The sequence below is a fragment of the Suncus etruscus genome, chromosome 2 (assembly GCF_024139225.1).
Source record: "Suncus etruscus isolate mSunEtr1 chromosome 2, mSunEtr1.pri.cur, whole genome shotgun sequence".
Taxonomy (NCBI): Eukaryota; Metazoa; Chordata; class Mammalia; order Eulipotyphla; family Soricidae; genus Suncus; species Suncus etruscus.
In genome coordinates, this window is record NC_064849.1 from 88,942,614 (window position 1) to 88,968,882 (window position 26,269).

Consider the following 26,269-nt stretch of genomic DNA (forward strand, 5'->3'; position numbering starts at 1 on the left):
CTTGGTGGTGTCTTTGCAATCTTTGGGAATGAGTGTGATATTAGCCTCATAAAAGGAATTAGGAAGGCTTTCTGACTTTTCAATGTTTTGGAAGAGCCTGTGGATCAGTGGTAGTAATTCTTCTCGGAATGTTTGATAGAATTCACCTGTAAAACCATCTGGACCTGGACTTTTATTCTTGGGGAGTTTCTTAATTACTGATTTAATTTCCTCGATGTAATTGGCCTATTTAGACTTTCTACATTCTCCTTATCCAGTCTTGGAAGATGATATTTTTTGCCAAAAATTTGTTTGTTTCTTTTTGGTTTTCTAACCTGACTGAGTACAGTTGGTCATAATATGACCTCATAATGTGTTGGATTTCTTGGGCTTTTGTTGTAATCTCTCCCCTTTTATTTGTGATCCTATTTACTTGGGTATTTTCCCTCTTTTTTGGTGAGTCTTGCCAGTGATTTGTCTATCTTGCTTATTCTTTGGAAAAACCAACTCCTGTCTAGTTGATTTTTTGCATTGTTTTCTTAGTTTCTATGTTGTTTATTTCTGCTCTGGTTTTTATTATTTCTTGTCTTCTGGTTGTGTTTGGGTTTCTTTGTTGTTGTTTTTGCAGTTCCTTAAGTTGTCCCTTTAAATTGTTAACTTTGTCATTTTCCTCTTTCCTCACATAGGCCTGTATTGCTATGAGTTTTCCCCTAATTACTGATTTTGCTGTGTCCCACAGATTTTGACAATTTGTCTCTTCATAATAATTTTTCTCAAGGAATCTTTTTATTTCTTCCTTGAGTTCCTCTTTGATCCAACTTTATTGAGCAGCATGTTGTTTAATCTCCACGTGTTGGAGTTTCTCCATAGCTTCTTTTTTACAGTCAATCTCTATTGCATGGTAATCTGATAAGGTGCTTCTAATAATCCTTATATTTGTGACTTTATGCAAGTTAGATTTATATCCTAAGGCATGGTCTATTCTGGAGAAGGTTCCATGTGCACTTGAGAAGAATATGTATTCTGCTTTCTGGGGGTGGAGTGCCCTATATAAGTCCATTAGCCCTAGTTCTTCTAATTTCTCATTTAGGAATCTTATTTCTTTGCTAGTTTTCTGTTTGCCGGATCTCTCCAGTAGTGATAGTGGAGTATTGAGATCTCCTCCTACTATCACATTTCCTTCCATTTGGTTCTCCAGGTTTGCAAGAACCTTACATATTCTGCATACACCTTCTGCAACATATTTGGTGCATAAATATTGACCAGAGTTAGTACATCTTGGTCTAGTGTTCCCCTGATCAATAGGTAATGACCCTCTTTGTCTCTGATCACTTTCTTGAGGTTAAATGCAATTTGGTCTGATAAAAGAATGGCTGTTCCAGCTTTTTTTCCATTGGCTTGAATAATTGATTTCCATCCTTTTATTCTAAGCCTGTGTCTATCCTGTACTTGTAGGTGTGTTTCTTGTTTTTTGTTTTCTAATCCAACTTTCTACTATGTGTCTTTTAATGGGAGAGTTTAGTCCATTGACATTTAAAGAGATTATTGACAGAGAGGGCTGTTGTGCAGTTGTATTGTGTAGGGTGGTTGTTGTTACATTCATCTCTGAGTAGACCATTTAGAATTGGTTTTGTTTGCATAAATAATGCAAGTTCTTTTTTGTCTGAGAATGTTTTTAGTCCTCCCTCCAATATGAATGAGAGTTTTGCTGGATAGTGGACTGTAAGTTGGAAGTTTCTTTCATTCAGTCATTTAAATATGTCGTTCCATTGTCTTCTTGCTTGGATGGTTTCAAATGGGAGATCTGGTTTGATTCTTATGTTCCTTCCTTTGTACTTGAGGTTTTTTCCTCCATTATTGCTTTAAGAAGTTCATCTTTTTCTTTTTTCTTTTTTGCATTTGAATTATTATTTGTCGTGGTGTTGTTTTATTAGGATCTATTTTATTAGGGACTCTTTTCACCTCCTGGATTTGCACCCGAGCCTCTTTCCAGAGGGTGGAAAAGTTTTCTGCTATTATTTCTCTGACCATTTGTTCTTTCCCTTTTCCTATTTCCTCCCCTTCTGGTATACCTACAATCCATAGATTGTTTCTTTTTCTCTTTGTTCATTAAATACCTAACTTTTTCTTCCAATGCTTTACCTTTTATTTTCTTATTGGCATTTTTGTCTTTTTTTGGTATGTAGTTTTTCTCTAAGATCTTCTATGTGATTCTTCAATTGTGTAATTCTGCTATTATGGCTTGCGAATATTTTTTTATTTCCTTTAATTCCATTTGTATGGGTTCTCTCATGTTCTGTAAAAGTTCTTTTTTAAGTTGGTTGATTTGTTCCTCTATGGATTTTTTGAACTCACTGGCTAGGGATTCTTTGATTTCTTTTGCCATGGTCTGCATTGTTGCTTTTAGATTCTCATCTATTGGACCTGATCATTTTGGTGGACTTGGAAACTTGCTGAGATTTCTCTCCATATCCCCTGTTGTTAGTGTCTTCCTTAGTTTACCTATATTTTTTTGCTTTTGGTGGCTTGGTGTGAAGTGTAAACTCTTCAGATTTCAGCCCTCCTTTGTCACCTATGGCTTGGGGCTGGAGTGTGGTTTTAGGTGGGTATGATAGCTGTGATCGCTGAGGTTTGTATCCGCCCACAAGTCTCTTTCCTTGCTACCTTCCAGAAGGTGTAGGTCTCCTCCTCCTTGTCCAATAGCAATAAGGTTTCCCCTCACCCTCTACCTGTCAGAAAGTGTGGTGGAGTTCTGGGCCTGGTCAATCACCCCTTCTCCGTGGTTCGGCTCCCTGCACCCACAGCAATGGTAGAGCCCCTCCCCTACTACCTGGCAGGGGCCTGGTTCAGATTCTGGCTCCAGCAGAAAAGGCAGAGCGCCCCTCCCCCACTACCTGGCCGGCACATGGTTCAGATCCGAGCTCCAGCAGCACCACTGAGCCTGTAATTTTTTAATTTAATACACTTACTTCAGAAAGCAGAAAACTACTGAGAAGTGATTGTAGTTTAATAAATCACTTTTATTAGCACATTTAAGAACACAATTTTCTGATCAAAGGGCATAATTTTGAACTTCAATCACTTTGGGGAAAAGTGGCCCAGAGCAAGTTCCAGAGATTATAAAATTTGGTGTGAGACTTTGGTGTCATTTTTTTTCCCAAATATACCAAAGGTTATATCCAAGGTCGTCAAGCAAAGCTTATCACAGCATACCCAATTTTATCTTCCTAACTGTTAATCTTTGGGGAATTGAGAAATACATAATTCTCTGGTTCATTTTCAAAATGCTGTGATCAGTCATGAACCTGTGGCTTTCACAGATGGCCACTATTCTACAGTGACATTTGTAGGGGAAAGGGGTTATCTTTGTCTACTTTATATCTTTTAAGTTCTGCTTCTGGGATCTTACAATGTACCTGTACCTTAGACAAGTCAAATAAGATTAACCAAAGAAAAACAAGTGGTTTGTTTACATGCACATGGGAATAGTCAGTGAGGAACAAGCCAGAGAGATGATTAGATTTTGGTTTCATGTCATATGAGACTGACTCTCAATATAGACAAACAATTTACATTTCTGGGCAGAAGAAACAAGTTATAACAAATTAAACAGAATTGTACAGCAAACGAAGGTTGCAAGGTGAGTCTGTCAAAGTGTGTAAGTGAAGGCTGTAAAATTTGCTCAGACCCTGTAAATGTGTGTCTTTATTCATAAGTTTTTTAAAAGGCATCCACTTCTGAAAGGAGATATTTTTGTAAATAGAAATTCCCTTAGTTAAGTTGTTTTCTTTTCCAAAGGACAATAACATGTGGCCTATAATTTCAAGTTTTTCTAACAGTAACCTTTACTCAAAGTCATCCATTTTCCAGAGGCATATTTTGATGGGAAGTATTCTGATTTCCTTAACATCATAATTATACAAGTACATCCTAGTTATTTCTTACTTAACCAATGAAAAGATTTCTCAATTCCTAGATAGAATCTGCATTACCATATTGCCCCAGTTGGAATCACCTTATTACTTCTGTCTATTACTCCTTTTGTACTCCTTTTGTCAATTAAAATAAAGTCTCATGTGGAGGGAAGAAGAAAACTACCTTTTCTATTTTTGGGTCTTCAGAGCTCAAAGTTTAGGGCTGTCCAGAAGAAGGGGAGGAAGAGAGAGAGAAAGAAAAAGAGAGAGAGAGAGGAGAGGAGAGAGAAGAGAGAGAGGAGAGTCAGAAAGAAACAGAAAGTTTTGTTTAACTGAATCCTCATTCCCTGAAAACCTGGATTATATACTGCCGTGATATCAGGCTGGTTGGTCTGAGTAGAAAAAAATGTCCATAAAAATCATTAAATAATAATGCATTTGCCTTTTCTAAGCTTATGGCAGTTCTTAGCATCTTTACTGAACAAGAAAATACATATTCTGGATTTGAGAGCCCTGTGTCTCACACATAATTATTCTAGGTGTAAGAAAATGCTAGTTTCTTTAAGAGATAATGACCCTTAACAAGATATTTTAGATAGATGGACTTTGGACAGCTTTGTAGTTGCTCACCCTCTTGGGATTCCTGCTGTAAAGGGGCTTGAGGTGTAGACTTTCGAAGTCTGAGAGGGAAGAGCTGTGTCCCTCCATGGGATAATCCACATTTTCTCTGCACTTTTACTTCTGCCCTTCCCAATGTTCTTTTGAAACAGTAAAGATTCTAAAACATTGAAAATAATATCATTACAATTGAACATAATGTTATTACAATGGATATGGTGTCTGTATCTTTCCACTCTAGAGTCCAGAGCAGAGTTATCTATCTGAGATATCCATATAGCTGAGAGGGATATCCTCTGTAAACACCAAGAGGAGCAATTTAAGGAGAAGCATAGGGGCTTAGGACAAACTGTAAAATCTTTAGAGAAATGGTTCTAAATGTATTGCCAGTAGCTCTACTAACTGAAAGAACACCTTCTTGCATAGTTGGTGGTGATGTTTCCTTGATCTTTTCAACAGTTGAACACAGATCCCAATTTTATTCCACACTGAATTGTAAACATTAAGTAGACTAATTCCTTAGAAATTAGAACTGCAGGCTCCCATTTTAGAACAGAAAGAGAAATCAGTGGCATGCCTGAATGTTGAGTCTTTCTCCAAAAAGGCATTGTTGAGTAGGACAGATAGTATGGAAGTTGCAAAATTTATATGTGATTTAACTCATTTTAATTTTCTGAACTACATATACAGGTTCTCTCCTGTGTACCACTGAAAGTAATCCTTGAGCACAGAGCCAAGACTAAACTCTGAACATTGTCAGATGTAACCAACATCTCCCAACATCTTAAGTCATAGTATTTTGTTTGTATAGCTATTTGGTTTTAAATTAAGTTAAACAATGCTCTGAAAACAAGTACAATTATCACTAAGCTACTATTTTAAAAGTAAGTGAATATGGGTCTAATCTTGGTCTAACCTTTCCACGTACATTTCTGGTCTCAAATGTTAGGATGTTACTGGCATCCATTTTGGCTAAATATACTGGCTGGAACTTTTAACAAAGTTGTATTGGAACTACAGAAATTAAAACCTTTTATGGGAACTCAGGTAAATTGAAGAAGCTTAAAGTAGGCATTTGATTTGAAAATAACAGCAGAAATCTGATTTATTCCTTGATGTAAAAAAAAGCTCAATCTTAATCCATTCTGTAGTTCAGATTCTATGAAGGTTTTGAAATTGACTAAGAATAATTCTTCTCATTTCTCAACATTTCTGTATATTTCTGATTTTTCACAGCATTTGAATCAAAAGTCTTTGATAATTCTGACTTCATCCATTCAATCCACATTGGTATTTCCCTGAAGACTGTCAGCCTTTCATCTTGTCAACATTCTTATGATCATTTTTTCTTAATTCCTTATGTGTATTCTTTATACACTATGAATATTAACCCCTTCCTTATAAAGTTCATGAATTTCAAATATTATTTCCAATATTTTATTTCATTGGTTGTTTCTTTGGTGGTCAGGAGGATTTTTAATTGGAATAATCCCACTTGTTTGATCATTATTAAAGACTCCACATGTTGGTAGACTTTGGCACTGAGTCAAAAATGAGTATTTTAATTTTCTGCAGTCCAAATGAGTGCAGTGTGTGAAGTTAGTTGAGTCCATCACCCAAGCTTTTTAGAAGGAGTCTCAAGGGAATTGTAATTTATAGTGACTTCTTGAGGATCATGAGTTTCTAGTACTTATGTGATGCATACCCCATTCACACACAAGCACACACAGACTCAGGTGAATGATCATAATTCCAGTATATGTATATGTACATACACATGATTTCTATGTATATACTTGAGCACAAACCAGACAAAGAAATGCATTCACAAAGGTTCACAAGTGACTCAAGTTCAGGATGATGTGAGTCTTCAGATTTTAGCCAGCCTCCATCTTTTCTCTCATGATTCAACTCCCAGTCCTTGGCTTTTATAATCCCCAATAAAGTCTAAACCAGATTATATAAGATAAACTTGATTTCTCTCAGTGTCCTTTCTTCTCTTCTTTACCCAGGCAATACTCAGTGTAAGGTAAGTCCTAGTAGTATTTAAAAATAAACTTCATGTATACATTATATTGACTCGAATTTATTGTTTAATTTAAAATAAATTTTAAATGCATTCATTCAAAGCAAATTTATTCCACTGAGCTTCCTCTATGTTTTCACATTTGAGGATTTATTTTTTAAGTCTAAAGATTAAAAACAAATGAAGAATTATAGGAACTTCTTAAATAATCATATTATTTTAAAATGATTTAATGCTTGCTGTTATCTTTTTTAATTGATGGTCTTCCTTTTTTTAAGATAGTCTTCATCCCTTTTAGAAAAAATAAACCTACAATTACTCTCTATTAAAATAAAGGATCCAATGAAAGTGATTAAGAAATTTTAATAAACCAATTACTGCTCATGAATATGGATAATCTCAAGAAGAGCCATCCTGTGCTTGAAATAATAATAAACCATATTTTAAATCTATTGAGTATATATAATTAGTTATTTAAATGCCTTCTCTACCAAACCTACTGTCAAATTATATTTAAAGCAGCAATAATTTTATACTGATAAAAGAAAACTATTGGATATGTATAATTAAAGAAAAGGTGCTGTAAAACAATTTATTTTGGATTATATCTAGAATAAATTAGCATACTTTATTAGGTAAATTAAAATTTGCTGGTGACCATCACCCTAATGCTAAAACATTATTATAATACTTTAGACAATTATAAATGGAATAGCTGGTTATGCTGACTACCTATGTGGATTTACTTCATTCTACAGTGTTTCTACAAATATAATTTTAACATTTCTCTTGTTAATCTAGAATTAGCAAGAAAATTAGAAAATTGCTCCCACTGAAGCACTGGAGATCAGTCTTCTAGTGCTAAATTAATGAACATTTTATAGTGAAATGGATGTTTTACCACTAACTCAAAGAAACGTTTTTGTAGAGCCAGGAGGTAATATCCAATGAAGTTATTTTTTTTCTCTTGCTTTGATATATTACTTCTGACATTGCATCTTATACCTGTTCTTTTTCTATCCAATCTCTGCTTGATTTTTGTTAGCACTCTAAGACATAAAGCAGTTCAATATCATATCCTAGCAGGGTAGTAGCATGGAGTCAGTCGTGTTTATTTGGCATCTACCAGTGCCCAGAAGTTGATTCTATGGCTGCCTGTTTCTCTATCCCAGGTATGCACAGAGTCCATGTTACCCTTTTATTACTGTAGTATCACTCTGGAAAGAACCATATGTAATAACAAAAAATCGACAATCAATGAAAGGGCTTGGAAAACGTGAATCAATGATGAGGTTAATGCTGAAAAGCAAAATAAGAGCTCTGAAAGCTACAATGTGGGAAGGTACTTTAGATTAACCCAGAAAACCTTAGCACATAGCAGGGGGCCAGGTTAGGAGAAGAAGCTATCAGCTTCTGGGTGAGTCTGGAAAGGAATATGAGGATAAGCCCAGTGCCAAGAGTTAGAAATGATCTTGTGTCTTTAAGGAGAAACATGATTAAGGACAAAGCCTGAGGATAGAGTGACTGTGAGACAAAGGCGCTGTGATCCAAGACTGTCTTTGGCTGTCTGGTGTGGTTATTGGTCTAACAGAAGCTGGCTTGTCAAAGTCCAGAGATGCACAAGGTGCATAAGAACCAAAGGACAAGAGCCAAGATAAATTTAGATATAAAAATACCTGATTTGGACCCTAGAGCAAGAACTCAGTCTACTCTAAGTGTAACAGAATATAAGGGTCTGAAGGGACCTTCCAAGCAATGTTCAGTTGTACAAGTCACTTTTGGCAACTCTTGGCCAACTAGGACAGATGGCTTAAGGTTCAGGCACTATGATGTAGTGGTATTGGATCTTGGGGTGCTGAAAGTTACTGGTATTACACCTGGTGGTGTTCAGGTAAACTATGAGGTTCTAGGGTTTGGACTCTTTCCTTATACATGCACTGCTTAGTCCTCAGCTATCTCAACAAGCCCGATGGAGAATATTTCCAAGGTATTTATTATACTATAATAATACCACACCTCCTCCCAATGAAGATGCCCAATGCTCAATTCTCAAAGCTTAGAATATTATCTTACATAGTCAAAGGGATTTTGAAAGGGAAATAAAAGTGAGGATTGTGAGATAGGAGAGTCTTCTGGATTATCCTGAAAGGCTCATTCTTATCTCACCTGCTCTTAGAAAAGTAAGGCATGAATATTAAGTCGTCGAAAAGGTATGGCCATACCTGCTGAGTAAAGGCAAAACACAAGGAACACAGGTGCCTTTGAGTGCTCATAACAGCATCTGTCCTTGCTGACCTCAGACACGTGACTCAATGAGCTTTAAATACGTGTCATCTAAGTTCTCTCATTTGTGGTTACTTGTTACAGCGACAATCAGAAAAGATGATGGGTGAAATTGTCCCAAGTTGCAAAAAAATATTGATCCATTTAATATCCAATCAAGAGTGGTAGGTTTATCATGAAAATAAAAATACTGAATTTCAGAGATCTTTTTCCTTGTCTTCTCTGTCCTCTTACCAGAAGACATGATGACTGGGAGGTGTAAGGACTATGGGAACACAAGGTTCATGAAGAGATGGAGGGAAGTCCAGAAAGCAGGTGGAAAAGGGGGAAGTGAGTACAGAGATTAGGTAAAAGAAGGGAGGAAGGAGAGAGGGTGGTTGATCATAGAGCTTTGATAATCTGCAGCTGCATAGCAACTTTTTCATAAAAGGGGTGACTTATGACAGGAAACCATAGTGCTTCCCCAGGCCACCAGGGGATAAACCCCAAGTCTTCTGCAGCATAAAATCTAGAACAGAGAGGTGGAGAGATATTGCACCACTACACCTGATAAGTCCTCCTCTTCTAACTGCTCTGCTCTTAGAAGACCTGCTCAAGACAAGTCCTCATTCTTGGGGACAGATATCAGGTATCACCATTGGAAGAAAATGAATATCTCAATGAACAGCCACACAAACCGCAGCATCCAGGTATATAGAGCTGCCTAGAAATACAGCAGAAGAGGAAGGAGGACAGAGAAATTTGAACAGAAATTGTTCAGCATTTGTTCAGAGAGAGCCTGAGATAGACCCACTGTCCTCACTCACTATCTACCTTGCTATGTGAATTTGTATGTGGTGGTGAATATGTGTATGTGTGTGTACATGTGTGTGCTGGCAGCGGCTTCTGTCCTACAGCCATCAGTGGGATTTCAATGACTCCACTTTAGGGAGAGTGGGTTGCACAGATGGCAAAATATGAAATAATGAAACTACACAAAATAAATTGTATGGGGACTCACGTCTTCAATAGACATGAGACAAATTTTTTACTCTCCATGTTGGTAAATATATACAAGTCTCTGGTATGAAAGGCATTTCCGTGCTGACAAAAGGCAGGGAGTCTTAACAGAAGGGACACAGTGACAGTGGGCCCTAGAATATATAAGTCAAAAACTAGCCAGGACAGGAGAAAAGAATCCCGAGCTGAAAAGGAGGAAGTAACATAAGAAGAAGGGATTGTCCAGGCTCCATCCTCGGAGCAACATAATGACCAAGACCACCAACTACAGAAGATGGATTAAAACAACACTGAAGAAGCAGAACTGCTAGAACCACTAAGAAAGACTTCAATATAAGCTCCATTCCTTAAGCTGCACAATCACCAAGATCTCTAGATACAGAGATCTGATTTTACCATCCATGACGAAGCAGAAGTCTTACATACACCACAAAAACACAGAGGGGAGAGTAAATGATCATGCAAGGAGTCTATAGTTAATCCCATGATAGTACACTTCAGGTGGGGAGAAACCCTGTATCTCTTAGGCCAAAGGAATTCCCTCTATAATATCCCCAATAGTTACTGTGCCTATGCAGGGGGAAAAAGGAAAAAAGCACAAAACAATCATTTTTCCACATATTTATTTATCGATGATCGATTTTTTTGACATCTTTATATTAGTGTAGAGACTGAAGTTGATGTCTCCAATATTATTTTATTTTATTTTATCTTATCTTTCTCTTTCTTTTTTGCACTCCGGCATGAGTTGATTTCAGAACCGAGACTGTTGTGTGGTGCTTGTCTTTATTGTTATGGTGCTCATTGGATATTTAATTTGATATTTCTTTCTGTATAGTGGTGGTGTTTCAGTTGCCTTTTTCACATCGTCTCTCAAACTGAGGTTGAAATCCTCTGGAAAGACTCCGCCTATTTTCAGCATATTTGACTTTTTTTTCTTATTTTGTACCCCAATCTAATGCTTTTCTTTCCTTCAAACAAAGCCTCATAACTCGATTCATCTAGCTCCGCTTCTTAAATAGAGGTGGAGACAGGGGAGGGTACCAGGACCCAACAGATATATGATCACTAATAGTGAGCTGGACAAAGAGGGGACCACCTACTCTAGCAGTTCGGGGGGTGATGGTGGGTATATGGGTTGCAGAAGGGGAACTGGGATGGGGGAGGACAAATGTGGTGATGGGTATTCCCCTGAGTCAATGTTGATATGTACCTAAAATACTACTGTGAAAGATATGTAAGCCATTATGATCAAAATAAAAAATTAAAAAAAAAACATAAAAAAGAAAAAAAAGGAAGAAGGGATTGTTCTAGTTTAGAAAGGAGGTTCTTATGACAAAAGATGAGAAACTTGTTTTGCTACAATTTTGCAGTTAGCTGGAATAGTAAAAGGCAAGAAAGATAGAAACTGTTCATCACCTAGAGGCTGAAACCAGAAAAGCAGGTGGCGGGTAACTGGCTGGACTCCTCTTTGAGTTGCAAATTTACTTTGCCAGTGGGGAACTTTAGCAGCTTTTGGTGCTGAAAATTTCCCTGAGTCATAGACTGAGGCCTGTAATTTTGGCCCGTATTTTTTGCAAGGGAGAGAATGTGTCAGATAGTAAGAAAGAAATTGTAATGTTATTATCATGTCACGAATATCAGAAATATTGCCAGTAATCCACATAGGGGGGTATAATTAATGTCCACCAATGGGCCTGCTGGCTAAAATATTTCTTGGGGGGAATATCAGCTCACTGCTCCAGGAAAATCATAATAGATATATCTGGAGGTGTGCTTCCCCTAGTATGGAGGTGTCTATGCTGCATGCCATGACATGTGTGTGAGTAAATGTAGACATGTGAAGGAACATGTGTGTCTAGGTTTTTCTGCGTGCGAATGTGTCATTGTGTGACAACATGTATATATATATGTGTGTGTAGCAGGAGGAATATGGGTAGGATGCTTCAGCTCTTTTCGACTCTGCCTCTTGCGCACAGGTCAGACTTTCTTCCAGATAAAGTGCTCACTGCCCCGAAAAGGCATTCAGCCAGGGTTCATCTTTTGGACTAGGCCTTCTCTGCTTCCAGGGGATATTTGTCTATGCTCAAAAGGTTCAAGATGTGCTTTGGTTTTGCATCAGGTCCGGAAGACTTGTCTGAGGTGACTGAATAACTAAATGAAGGGAAAGCAGTTTAAAAACGGAACTTTTGGCTGCTTCTCTGGAGGTTACTGCATTTGGGCTGGGACCAGCCAGCAGGGTGGGTTGCAAGAAAGTAGAAAGATACTGTCGGAGGCTGATTCTGATGGGGTGCTAAGCTGAGTAATGAGGAAGAAAAGGACAAAGCAGTGCAAACAGTCCCACAGCATCCTGCCACTTTTGCTGATCTATAGTCTCACTGTCCTGTCCTCAAATAGATTTTCTTTCGTCCCCCTTCCCTTCCATACCTCTTTTATATTTAATTGAAAATAGTAAAACTTGCTTTATGACCATAAAATAGTTTTTATGCTTTCAAATTTATTACATGTAAAAATTCAGAAGTCATTTTTACATTTGAATTTTTAGAATGAGTATCTTTTACTACAACTCAGTTCACCCAGGGTCAGTATCTTGGTATCTACAAATCAAGATTTGTAATTGAGGGGCTGGAGAGATAGCATGGAGGTAAGGTGTTTGCCTTTCATGCAGGAGGTCATCGGTTCGAATCCCAGCATCCCATATGGTCCCCCGTGCCTGCCAGGAGCAATTTCTGAGCATGGAGCCAGGAGTAACCCCTGAGCACTGCCGGGTGTGACCCAAAAAAAAGAAAAAAAAAGAAAAAAAAAAAAGATTTGTAATTGAAAGAAAAATCATGTTTTATTTCTGTATATTTCCTTGGCTTACTTTGAACAGACACAGATTCTTTGATGTGACATTCTTAAAAAATTATTCTCAGGGCATCCAGAGTGATCGTTTAGCAGGGAGAGCTCTTGCTTTGCATGTGGACCAAATGGATTCAATCCCCATATCCCATATGATCCCTTGATTCTTCCCAGAGTAATTCCTATGTGGGGAGCTGGGAATAACTCCTGGACACCACTGGGCATGGCTCAAAACAAAACCAAAAAAAAAAAGTTGAGAAACACCATTATATATATATACATATACATATACATATATATATACATATTATATTATATTTTTGTTGTTTTTTTTTGTTTTGGGGTCACACCCAGCAGCGCTCAGGGGTGACTCCTGGCTCTACGCTCATAAATCACTCCTGGCAGGCTCAGGGGACCATATGGGATGCTGGGATTCGAACCACCGTCCTTCTACATGCAAGGCAAATGCACTACCTTCATGCTATCTCTCCGGCCCCATATATAGTATTTTTAACTGTTCTAAAAATGCAGTAGCAACATCTTTCTGTTAAGGGCCAGATAACATATTGTTTAGATTTTGTAGCCTTCCAATCTCCATCCTAAGCACTCAGATCTTCTCTTTCAGAACAAGCACAGCCAAAGACAATAAGTAAATTAACATTTATGGCTGTGTCCCAATAAAACTTTATTTACAAAAGCAAACAAGCAGATTTGTGCCAATGCAATGCCTATTATACTGAAGGCTTTCTTTACATCTACTGGGCACCAGAAACTCTCATTTCTTTAATATTTACTTAAATAACCCCATGCAATGTAAATTTGATAGTTGACATTTTCTTTATAGTCCCATTTTTGTAGCCTAGATTTAAAAGTAGGCATTACTTCAGTTATTAACAAAGTTGTGTCTTAGGGGTTGAGGGAGAACAACATTAGTGGTGGGAATTCCCCTGATTCAATGTCACTATGTACCTGAAGTACTACTGTGAATGACTTGTAATCCACTTTGGTTAAAATAAAATTTATTAATATAAAAAAACAAAGTTGTGTTTTGTTTAGTATTATTAATGTCATCAGATGGTTTATCATGTACAATGCAAGATTTTCAGAAACACTTGTTCTGTTTTTACCAAGCACAGTAGATGAAGTACAATCTCATCTTGTCATGTATCTTGTCGATGCCTTTTTTTTCTTTTTCTTTTTCCCTTTTCTCCCTTTAAATTGATATTGATAGTTCCCAGACAGAGGCCTCCAACATCTTTTTTTTTTTTCTTTTTTATCCACTTTTTCCAACAGAGCCACAGGGCTTCATTCAGGGTTTTTTTTTTTGTTTGTTTGTTTGTTTTGTTTTTTGTGCCTCATAAATGGAGAGGGGGAAATGGATGGTACCAGGAACAAACAGTCGTATGAACATTGAGTGGAAATAAAAAACCATGAGACCCAAACACCAAACTCAAAGTCATAAACAACAGAATCAAGATACCTAATCTACATCAAGATTTATACAAAAGGGACCGGCTACACCAGCAATCCAGGGAGCAATAGGTGGAGATATGGGATACCTGTTGGGAACAGGGGTGGAGGGAGGACAATACTGGTTGTGGGTGTAATCCTAATTCACTGTCACTTTGTACCTTAAATATATCTGTTGAAGATTTGTAATTCACATTGGTCTCAATAAAAAAATTACTGAAAGATTGTTAAGGAATAATCTGAAAGTATTTCTAAAGATGATTACAATAGTTTTGCCCAGTCTGCAGCAATATCTTTTGAGGTTAGTGGAGATGGAATTACACTCTGTTGTTTATTTCAGCAAAGATTATTCTCTGCTTCTTTTACGTTGTGTGTCTTGTTTTGCATAACAAATGGACTGTATTTTAAAGACACTTTCAAATGATATATATGCAGTATTTGTGATTATTCCTAGAATTGATCTAGTTAAAAGTCTTCTACAAATATGTAGGAACCCAAAGCATCCCTTCTGTCCTTGAAATTGGCGTGTTCTCTGTCTCCGTGTTGGTGTACTCTTTCGTCTCCTCTGCAACTCTCTCATTATATAAAGAAGGACAGTTTTTGCTTCTTTTCAGTAAGCTTTTAAAGAAAAGTGAACAAAAAAATTAGTTACAAGTGACAGAAATTTAAGGTCCTGGGTTTACCAGTTGTCATCAAATGAGACTTTGAGCTCTCATAAGGACCTGCAAAATGATGCTGACTTAAGAGTAAAGCAAAGTGACTGAGAGAGAGAGAGAGAGAGAGAGAGAGAGAGAGAGAGAGAGAGAGAGAGAGAGAGAGAGAGAGAGAGAGAGAGAGAGAGAGCACGCATTTGGGGGATTTTAGATTAAACAAGTCTATTTATTCTACTGGTTTATTTCAAGTGACCTATCACTCTTTGGTTCAAGTCAGAATTTGGGTACAGTGGACAAAGCAATATCACAGTGTGAAGAGCATTTGCTTTTCACATGGACAGCGTAGGTTTGATCCTCACATTTCATATGGTACCCTAAGCCTGCTAAGAGTAATTTCTGAGTACTGAGCCATGTATAGCCCTAGAGCACTACAGGGTGTGGCCAAAAATTGGGGTACTTTTGTATCTATAATAAAGAGAATTGTAGTTGGTATCTTCATTATAATACAATCTCTTTACCTTGGTTGATTTCTATGTTGGAACCAAGTTAATCTTGTCACATTCCTCTGATCCCTTTTCACTTTTCACAGCTCTTGAAAACTGGGTTCACAAGGATGCTTTCTAGTGGAGGTTGTGCCTGAGACACAGACTCCCTCTCATCTTAGTCCCTTCTGCCCAAGCTATTTAGCTGATTAAAATTAATGTTTTGAAGAAGGAAAAGACTAACCACTCAGTCTCTCTACTTATTTTGCAGGGGTCCTTTGGAACCTCTCCTCTTGTGATGCTCTTAAAATGCCCATCATCCAGGACACCCTAGCCGTATTGACCAATGCCGTGATCATCCCCCACTCAGGCTGGGAGAATTCACCTCTTCAGGACGATAGGAAAATACAGCTGCATTCGTCCCAGGTGCTGCGGAATGCCACAGGATGCCTCAGGTGAGCAATGTGCCTTACTATATCTCCTCTTGGGTTTCTTAAGCTTCAATGACTGTTTTAGTAAGGGTCAGAATGTTCTGTAAACATAGGTTTTGAAAAGGCTTGGGTGCATAAGAAGCTACTACATATAATTTCTAATGAAGGACCAGCAAGTCAAAGGCAGCTTCTGCCATTCTATACCCCTGGCAATTTTTGACTTTTCAAATTTTTTTATTTAAATCATATGATTTACAAAGTTCTTCATAGTTGGGTTTCAAAAATACAATGTTTTAGTATCAATCTCAGCACCAGTGTCAACCTCCCTCCACCTTGTGCCCATCCCATGTCACCATCTGCCAGCAAAAAAAAAAAAAAAATTATTATTATTCAAGTTTAGGTCTCATGATTTCATTGTTGTTGACTCTGGCTTTGGTATTTAATTCTGTCCTTAACCTCACCAATGCACCTGAGACCTCTTGGCCCCGTCTCCATTCTTTTGGAATTGCTTCTTCTCCTACACACATGCAGTTATTCTAAATATAGCATATAAGTTATGTCATCCCATGTTTATCTTTCTTCTGGCTTGCTTTATTTAACATAGTATCTTCCAGTCCTATACATGTTGCAGAAAATTGCAGCATTGCATTGTTCCATATAGCTATGTAGTATTCCATTGTATTACATCCTCACAATGTTTTTTTTTTCACTTGTTTTCTTAACCAGGGGTATATTCTCAGTGGAATAATTGGCTTTACCTGCATGTGGAAAGCCCTGTAGTTCCATGCTAAGCCCATGAAATAAAAACAGATATGGATACGTAGATGCAGACATTATATAGTTGTATGTTGATATATAGATCCCTGTGCTCTCCTATTCTAAAATCTACATCTCATCTATGTCTATCTTCATATCAATATATACATAGATATATGTGTAAAGACAGATTGGTATCTTAATTCTTAGACAAAACCAAAACATCATTTTCTTTTATCAGAAAGGGTAGTTGCGAGGAACCTCCACATTATATTTCTATCAAGTTTGTAGAATAAGTGGGCAGGCCAACTGGCTGGAAAGAGACTCTAACATATACATATACTTAAGGGTCTACTGAAAGGTTGCCTGTATCTATTTTACTTTTCCCTTGAAAGAAAGTTTCTGTGTAGCTGTAAGAGTCTCCCACTCTTAAAAATAATAAAAAGAAAGGAAGAGAAATTATCTAACTCCTCACTGAAGTTTGGTATGGAAATGTCTTTATTGATAACAAAATAATAATGCTCACCTAGCACATTTTTTTGCTCCCAGAAAAGAATATAAAAATCCAGATATAGTTCTTTCAAACCTGAGGTACAGCTCTCCAAGGAGGTTATATTGTGCTGCAAAGTTTGACTTGTTTTCTAACTAAACTTATTCATGGGTTGAGGGCAAAAAGGTGATTTAAATGACCTGGTTTATCATGTATATTTCAAAAGTTCAATGTACTGGATTGGTTTAGCTGGATTGTCTCCAAGCTACCATCTCTGTTACCAATGGCCAGCTTCTAAGGGCAGAATTCAGTCTCCACTGAGAAGACCCAAAATTGTGCATGGTGACATAAATAATAATTATCTCATAAATATTTATAATGGTACTCTCAGCTTCCAGTCTATAGAGGGACTTTGGAAGTTGGACATGCATAGAGACAGAGAGTATGACTTCATAAATATCATCCAGCCTTCACCTTCACTGACTGAGAAAATCCTCTGATGGGTTTCCTTTTTCTCAAGGTCATAAAATAATAATCCTTTGACAGCGTCTCTCTGGATATGTTCTACCATAAGCCAGATTTACAATTCTCAGACCTCCCAGCAGAGTGATCCAATTTATGACCTCTTAAATTCTGTTATCCTCCACAAACCTACTGCCCTGCCATGAAAAAAGAGATAACTTTGCTAAAGCTAAGACTTTGGACACCTCTGGTCTTTCTTCTGTGATTTTTTTATTTCAGCTACAGGCAATAGAAGCAAATCATGTTTCTCTTCTTAGCAATCTTGAGGTTAAAGTGTCATCTTTTCTAACAAAGACTGGGAGCATCTCATTGTGGGCCTATTTTCAATAAATATCTGGCTTGCTATGGCCCTTACCAAATCTTTAAGTAACACAGACACAGAGTGAAACATTCATGATGTGAATTTTATGGATATAAAACATCATCATTATGAGCAAACATCTGAATCCATTGATGAAAAGTTAGATGGAGAAGCCAAGCCAGTGTAGATGCTTAGGTCCCATTTATAGGTCATTGGCTGAGTGTGGGATATTAATGTTGAGTCAGGTCAAATGACTAGAATTTGTATTACTCTACTCTTTGTTGCTGATATTCACACACATAGAAACTGACTCCAGATTCAGGTGTTAGCATAGTAAGAAGTGGGCTTCCGATTCAGAAGACTAGCTAAATGTAGTTAGTCAGATATTCAGCCTTGTTTCATGAGCTATGGTAGTAGTGATGATACTTTGGAAGAGAACTTTAACATGTTAATAAACATTTTTGTGTAATTTAACTAATATCAGAAAGGAACAAGTTGCATTGGGCAGAGAGAAAGAGAAAGTAATTCAATAAAAAAACTTAAAATAACTGTAACAAGTTTGATAAACCAGAATGAATACAAAACATTCAAATTTCTGTGGTGTGAATTATTGATATTCTACTCTTTTGAGACCAGAATAGTTAGTTTGACCCCAAAATAAAGTCATATATATCACAGGACAGCTAGCCATAGGACCCCTGGGCTGACCACTTAGTCCAGGGGAACAAGATTCCCCCCACACCAGGCGGGTCTTCAGGGCCACGCCTGGTTAATCGGGCCCTGGGGGGAGGGGGTGAGAAATTCCTCCCTAGGCATCCAAAAACTACAGAGGCTCGGCTGGGCCCAGAACACTCCGAATGCCAGGATTTCTTGGTGTGTTTGCCTGGTATGTTGGGGGCTCTGGGCAAGACAGCTAGCCATAGGACCCCTGGGCTGACCACTTAGTCCAGGGGAACAAGATTCCCCCCACACCAGGTGGGTCTTCAGGGCCACGCCTGGTTAATCGGGCCCTGGGGGAAGGGGGTGAGAAATTCCTCCCTAGGCAGCCAAAAACTACAGAGGCTCGGCTGGGCCCAGAACACTCCACATGCCAGGATTTCATGGGCTTTTGACTGGTATGATGGGGGCTCTGGGCAGGACAGCTAGCCATAGGACCCTGGGCTGACCACTTTGTCCAGGAGAGCATGATTCCCCCCACACCAGGCAGGTCTTCAGGGCCACGCCTGGTTAATCGGGCCTTGGGGGGAGGGAGACTATAATAATATGTCTCATATTATTATAAAGAAAATGTTTTGTTTGAAAACTAAGGCATTATACTGATAACCAACTATTGAATCAAATTTCTCTTTAATTTTTTCCTTCATATATGTCAACCTAAAATATTCCCCAAAACCTTTATATGTCAAAAGCTAAAAATAAGTCAGCCTTTGCCACAATCACACACTTAATAAATGTATATTGAGGCGATATTTTTCTTATTTAGTTGTTAACATCAAAAACAAGTTAAATTAAATAAGAAATTAGAAGGTGGGCTAGGAGATGTCTCAAAGGGCTAGAGTACATGCTTTGCATATGGAGGCCTAGATTTGATTCCTAGCACTGCATGACCCAAGAGCACCAAACGAGGAGGAACCTTCCTGGAGTATCACCACTTATATTAAGCCACCAAAAAAATTACAAATATAAGAGGAGCATGTGGTCACTATTTAAATTATTTCACATATATTAAATTTAGTGTCTATCAAATACATTTTATTTCAAGTGCATTTGGCATTCACCGGAATTCAGGTTGTTATTCCAGATAATGAGTTGCAGTGAAATATCTCAAGAATCATAAAGAAATTGAGGAATGAAGTTCTATGAGTGTTCATTCATTCTTGTTAAAATTTGAGCTGACAACCTACTGCGGGTCCATTCATTTTCCACCTTGTAGGGGGGAAAATGTAGGGTGGAAATATCAGGGTCTTTGAAAAAAACTAATGAATTTTACTCATAAATTCCCATTTTTTCCAGCCACAGAAAATTCTTCTTTAACAAATATTTTGTTCTTACATTGATTCTCTGTTCCATAGCTCATATTTATAAACTGTGAAACTAGACCTTATACTCCCATCTAGGTCCTGACCCAGTTTATACTCCTTGCCCCATAGGAAGGGAATTCCTTCTTATCTGAGGGATAAAAACTTTGTACTGAGAACCCAGAGCCAGCACCCCACCCAGGAAGAATTGTATTCCCCCTTCCACTGGCTTCTTGAGCTTTCTGCTTCATGTTTACTGAGTGACATCTTCTGGTCCTACATCACTTATGTCTTTCCTTGCTGGCCCAATATTCCATCTCACTATTTTCTTTTCTTTTCTTTTTTTTTCTTTTTTGGTGGAGAGCACACCCAGCGGTGCTCAGGAGTCACTCCTGGCTATCTGCTCAGAAATAGCTCCTGGCAGGTACGGGGGACCATATGGGATGCCATGGGATTTGAACCAACCACCTTGGGTCCTGGATCAGCTGCTTGCAAGGCAAACATCGTTGTGCTATCTCTCAGGCCCCTCACTCTTCATCTTCCCCTGCTGTAGGCTCAGAATGTGCTCTGGGAAGAGAGGTGGCCTGAGCAGAGCAAGTCACTTAGATCCAAATAAGGCAATGACTTCCACCTCCATCTTCAATCTCTGTGACAACCAGAAGTTCCCAAACATATTTGACCAATCACCCCTTTGTCAAAAGAAATCATTATCTGGAAATTACCTTCTTTAAACCAACAGATAGAAAGTGCCCCCCAGTTGCAGCCAAGATTACTACTTACCCTGAATTGTTTCAATAGCCAATCACACACACACACATACACACACATACACACACACACACACACACACACACACACACACACACCAATAGAAAGTGCTCCCAGAGGGTGGTGGGGAAAAAAAAGAAGTGCCCCCAATGTTGCTGCCAAGATTACTGCTTCCCTGAATTGTTCCAGTAGCCAATTACACACACACACACACACACACACACACACACACACACACACACACACATACACACACACATGCATACACATACAAACACACACACAAACCCCATCACAGGCTAATGGCAGTCACATTGGGAAATGGTAAGCAGATAGTGCCCTGTTGCCTCTTTAAGAAACATGAAATTTTGGGGGTCTGGCTTAAGAAATTGTGACTATTGGTGACTGTCTGGTATTCAGATGCATCTACTCTTTAGATGAATTAAGATGAGTTGATAGTGTGTTTCTAGAACTCTAGTTTGGGTAATTGATAGAAAGCATGAAAGCAAATAAGACTGTTTCCATAAGGTAGCATTTATTTATTTATTTATTTATTTATTTTTAGGGCTATGCTTGGCAATGCTTAGGGATAACTCCTTGCTCTGCATTCAGAAATCACTCCTAGCCAGCTCAGAAAATCGTTTGGGATGCTAGGAATCAAACCCAAGTTGGCCATATGTAAGGCAATTGCTCTACCCACTGCATAATCCCACTAGCCCTTGTGATGGCCTTTTTCAAGTCAGCATAGTAGACAGCTCTGGTAGAAGTAGCCTATAAAATATACTCACTCAAGCATTATCCGTAATCATTACCCTTAACTGTTGCTCCCAGCAGGATACAAATTTGTTTATGTTTTTTCAGGCTGGGAAGCTGAGACTAAGAATTTGAATAATTAACTATTATTTTCTTTCACTTTTCCCTTTATATACTAAGCTAATAGATTTATAAGCATGTCAATGTTGATACGTCTTGAGGTTCAAGTACTGCCCAACCCTGTTCAGCATCTTCACCAAAATCCTCTGGAGATCCTTCCTCCAATGACTGCTTGTAAAAAAGAGCTCACTTTCTTATTTTTAAGAAGGAAACCAATGGTTTTCTTTTTTTGAACTTTTTAATTGTCCAAAGTATATGCAAGTGACATTGAGCTCAGTAAAATAGTCTAAGTGGCAGGTGGCTAAAATCCAGAATGGTGACTCTGCTATTTCTATTTCATCGTTTCAGTAGACTCTGTACTTCACCTTCCCGTTGGCAGCAGATATACTGGTACAGTGTTGGTGACCCTGACACACAGTCACACAGGCCCAGACACGGGCTTACCCACTGGGAGTGTTCTAAAGAGCTCTTACCTGGGACTTCTCTAAATCTTCTTGGGAAGATGGCATGCCGTGTTTCTATCACAATAAAGGGAATACATCTGAAATATCAAATGAAAAGCTAATACCTTTAGTCCTTTACATTTCAAATTCATTTTGGGTGAGAAAATGGAATCTTTCAAAGGCCAATTTATCTATTTGTTGCTGAAGAATCTGTCACTGAGAAAAAGAGGCTGGAAATGGAAAAAGAATATTTTCTATTTATTTTTCTTGGAGGAGTGGGTGATGAGAAAGCTGGTTGTCAGATTGAGAGTTACAGGAAGTCCTGCAGGTGAGAACAAAATAGTGCTTGAGCTGTGGGTGATGTCATGAGGAGAGGAAGTCTCTCACCCACTCACACTTTTCTCTCCCTTCAAACTCTTCCATGATACTCTCCTTCCTCTCTTTTCTATTTTCTAGTTTTGTCTGTCCTACCTAACCTTCATCTTCTACAAACATGACCATATGGGAGCTAGCCACAGCCTGAACATAGACTAGTGACAGTTACGTCTCCACCTGTGGATAAGCTCATTTTAGTTGAGGTTATAGTAGTGGGTTCGATAATCACCCCACATTTGTACATGTTCTATCTCCAAGAATTTCACCAAGTGGCCTAATTTGGAAACAGGGTCTGGAAGGTAAGATTGTTAAGATGAAACTTTAGATATGAGGGTAAGAAATCCTAAATGCTGCCCCCCAATAAAAAGTCAGACTCTCGGATACTCATAGAAGAAAGCTGTAATTCCACAACGACAAAGAAGGAATAATGTCACTGTGCTAGAAGCTTCTAGAAGTCTAGAACAGAGGATGAGAATGATTCTTCCCAAGAGCTTTTGGTGAGAGTATGGTCCTCCTGTCTGGACTCTGCTATCAGATTTGTAGCCTGCACAATTCTGCCAACATGACCTCACGTTGTTTTAGTTTCAGTTAAATTTTTGGGGACTGTGGGGGTGGTCACACCCTTCAGGGGCTACTCCTATGTCTATTTTTAGGAGACTAGATAATGCATTGCTAGGGCTTTAGCCAGTGTCAGCTGCATGAAAGGTGAATGCCTTAGTCCCTGGGTTTATGTTGTGTGTGTGTTTCATTGTTGTTGAATCACATCCAGTGCTGCTGGCCCTATGGTCAGTGGTCAGTCCTGAGAGTGCTCAAGGGACCATATGCCTTGCTGGGGATCAAACTAGGGTCAGGTGTATTCCAGGCAAGCTTATCTCTCCAGTTTATGTAGCTGGTTGGTTGGTTGGTTGGTTGGTTTTGGTGGGCCTGAATGTTTCTTGAGTCCACTTTTACCTGTGCTCAAGGCTTAACAATTTATGTTAAGACACCATGTTTCAGAGCTTAAGGAATTAATGTGGTCACATAAGCAACACAGCCACAACCCTGAAGCCTCTAGAGGACAAAGCAAAGGGAGAGGATGATGATGCCATAAGACAAGAAACACTTTCTTCTGTACACAGAGAATCTCCCTCCTCATCCGAGCTGCAAGACAGGCCAAGCTTTCAAAGGAACCAGCTCCAGCTCTGCAAGGACAGTCTTGGCAGCTCCATCAAAAAAGTCCAAATACAGCCTCTGATCAGATTCCTGTCTATTCTGTTCCTATCTGTGAGCCACCATGACTTTGAGCAAGCTTCTAAATGCTGCAGGAATTTAAATATATAAATATAAAAATATAACAATTTAAAAATATATGATAGAGGGTCCAAGAGGTGGTGCAAGCTGGTAAGGGTCTGCCTTGCCTATGCTAGCCTAGGAGGGACCACAGTTCGACACCCCCCAGCATCCCATATGATCCCCCAAGCCAGGACTGATTTCTGAGCTTATAAACAGGAGTGACCCCTGAATATAACCAGGTGTGGCTTATATTTTCTTTGTATGTTTAATACCTCTATAATACTACCTCTTAACCTGTTTATCCCCAAGTGTAAGGTAGTCTCCTATATCACTTTGTTCCCTTATTTTTTAAATTTATTTTTAATTTATTTCTTCCTTTATATAAATAGCTATATATATATTTGTCTTTTTTGTTTTCTTCTCTTCCTTAACTTCACCTATTTTGGTTCTGCTTGGTACAAAGATCAACAAGAAAAAGTCTTGCCTGGAATAAAGCTTAGTTCAAAACCAGGGCACATATAGGATAGAGCCTGACACTCTCACTCCCAAATGCACCAGCTATATAATGTGGCACAATTCCTTTCTGCAAAGGCATACTAAATAAGGGGAAATTTTACCTATAGAAACAAGCTCTTATCTACTAGGGATTAGAACTCATACATTTTACAATACAGGGCATCTCCCACATTGAACATATGTCATTTGGACCCAAGTTAGACTCCATGTGATTAGATAGTGACCATCCAACCCCAATCCCTAGATCTCAGACATAGAACTGACACAGTTTTCTGCAACAGCTCCAGGAACCAAAATCCCTCTGGGACATTCTTAATATGGCTCTGACGCCAACATGTGCCAGTTTTGATATGATATCTTGACAATGAGGAAATGGCAACAACTTGATCTAAAACCAAGTTGTCTTATCTCATCACCTATCGATAAGATAAAATCAGAAGACATGTCATCTTTTGATCTGTGCAAAAACCAGGATTGCTGATTACAGAAGACTGACTGTGACAACCATGACTGGGCAGAACTTATCCTGGGAAAGATAAGAAAGAACCCTAGTCTAGGCTTTGGCCTATGATCTGTACACCACACAAAAACTCTAATTCCAGAGGTCTGACTGAGAAAACTGCATCTGAGCAGAATTTCTGGAAACAATGAAAACTCTATTCTAGGCTTCATTCTAGGATTGGTGCAAACACCAAGACCACCAATTACAGAAGACTGAAAAAAACAACAATGTTAAAACAGAACTTCTAGAACCATAAAGAACTCTATCATAGGCTCCATCCTATAACTTATGCAAATACCAAGATGTCTTTTACAGAGGCCTGATTTTATCATCCATGACAGAGCAGAAAGTTTCCAGACACTACAAAAAGACCTAGGGGAGAATAAAAGAGCATGTATGGAGCCTGTAGTTTTTTCCATGACAATATGCTTCAAGGTTGGAAAAACCTTGTATCTCTTAGGCCAAAAGAATTCCCTTTCTAATCTCCCCAATATTTACTGTGCCTTTGCAAAAGAGGGGGGGGGAAACACAGATTTTTTTCTCTTTTTTTTTCATTTTATTTTGGGCTTGTGATTATTGCTTGGTTGTTGTCTGTATTGTGGTGATGTTTTTTGGCTTTATTTGTCATTGAGTTTTTTGTTTCATTTTCTTGTATGCTGGCTGTTCTCTATTAATTTTTATTTATTTATTTATCTATTTATTTTGGTTTTTGGGTCACACCCAGCAGTGTTGAGGGGTTACTCCTGGCTCTATGCTCAGAAATTGCTCCTGGCAGGCTCAGGGGGCCATATGGGATGCTGGAATTCAAACCATCAAAATTCTGCATGCAAGGCAAACACCTTACCTCCATGCTATATTTCCAGCCCTCTTAATTTTTATTTTTTGTCTTTTTGTGATGTTTTTCTTTCTTATCCCCTCTCTTTTCATAAATTGATATTTATAACCCTCTAGATGGACCCCTCCCAGATTTTTTATTTGTTTTTTGTTTTGGGTTTTGTTTGTTTGTTTGTTTTTTGTTTTGTTTTTCTTTTTCTTTCTCTTCAAATAGAACCACATAACTTGATTCATCATGTTTTGCCTCATACATTGAGGAAAAAAATGGATGGTACCAAGACCATACCGTTGTATGAACGTTGAGTAGAAAAATAAATGATCAGTCTTGAACACTAAATCCAAAGCCAATGACAACAGAGTCGATACCCATTCTACAACAAACTAGACACAGAGGGAAGCACTTATACTAGCAGCTGGGGGGTGGGAAAAGGAGAGGGATATGGGATGCATGCTGGGAACAGGGTTGGAGGGAGGACAAACTGGTGGTGGAAATGCCCTGAGTTCAATGCCGCTATGTACCTAAAATATTACTGTGAAAGATTTGTAATCCACTTTGGTCACAATAAAAATTATTTATAAATATATGATAGATAAATGAGTGGATAAATGATAGATACTTAGATAGATAAATGAAAGATAGATAGATAGATAGATAGATAGATAGATAGATGCATGGATAGATGGATAGATACATACTATGGGTAGCAAAAGTCTTTCTAAGTCCTCCATCAAAGGTTATGACACTCTCCAAGTATTCCTTAAAGATTTTGGTTCTGACAAATGTGTACAGTATAAATGCTTTCTGAATTTAGTGTGATACATGAGTGTGCTGCAGACATGTTAGCATCCCTAAGCAAAAATTTAGTGGGTTAGATAATTCTCACTAGGAATAAGTGGGTACAC

General features: G+C 38.3%; 1 protein-coding gene across 4 annotated transcripts in view; it reads left to right on the forward strand.

Moving 5' to 3' along the window:
* Nucleotides 1–26,269, forward strand: part of CTNND2 (catenin delta 2) — a 974,640-nt gene that overhangs the window by 797,970 nt on the left and 150,401 nt on the right. For all 4 annotated transcript variants that reach the window (XM_049767900.1, XM_049767903.1, XM_049767899.1 and 1 more), the window contains one exon: nucleotides 15,537–15,720. In XM_049767900.1, the coding sequence (XP_049623857.1) occupies nucleotides 15,537–15,720 (184 nt within the window). The remainder of the gene's footprint in view (nucleotides 1–15,536; nucleotides 15,721–26,269) is intronic.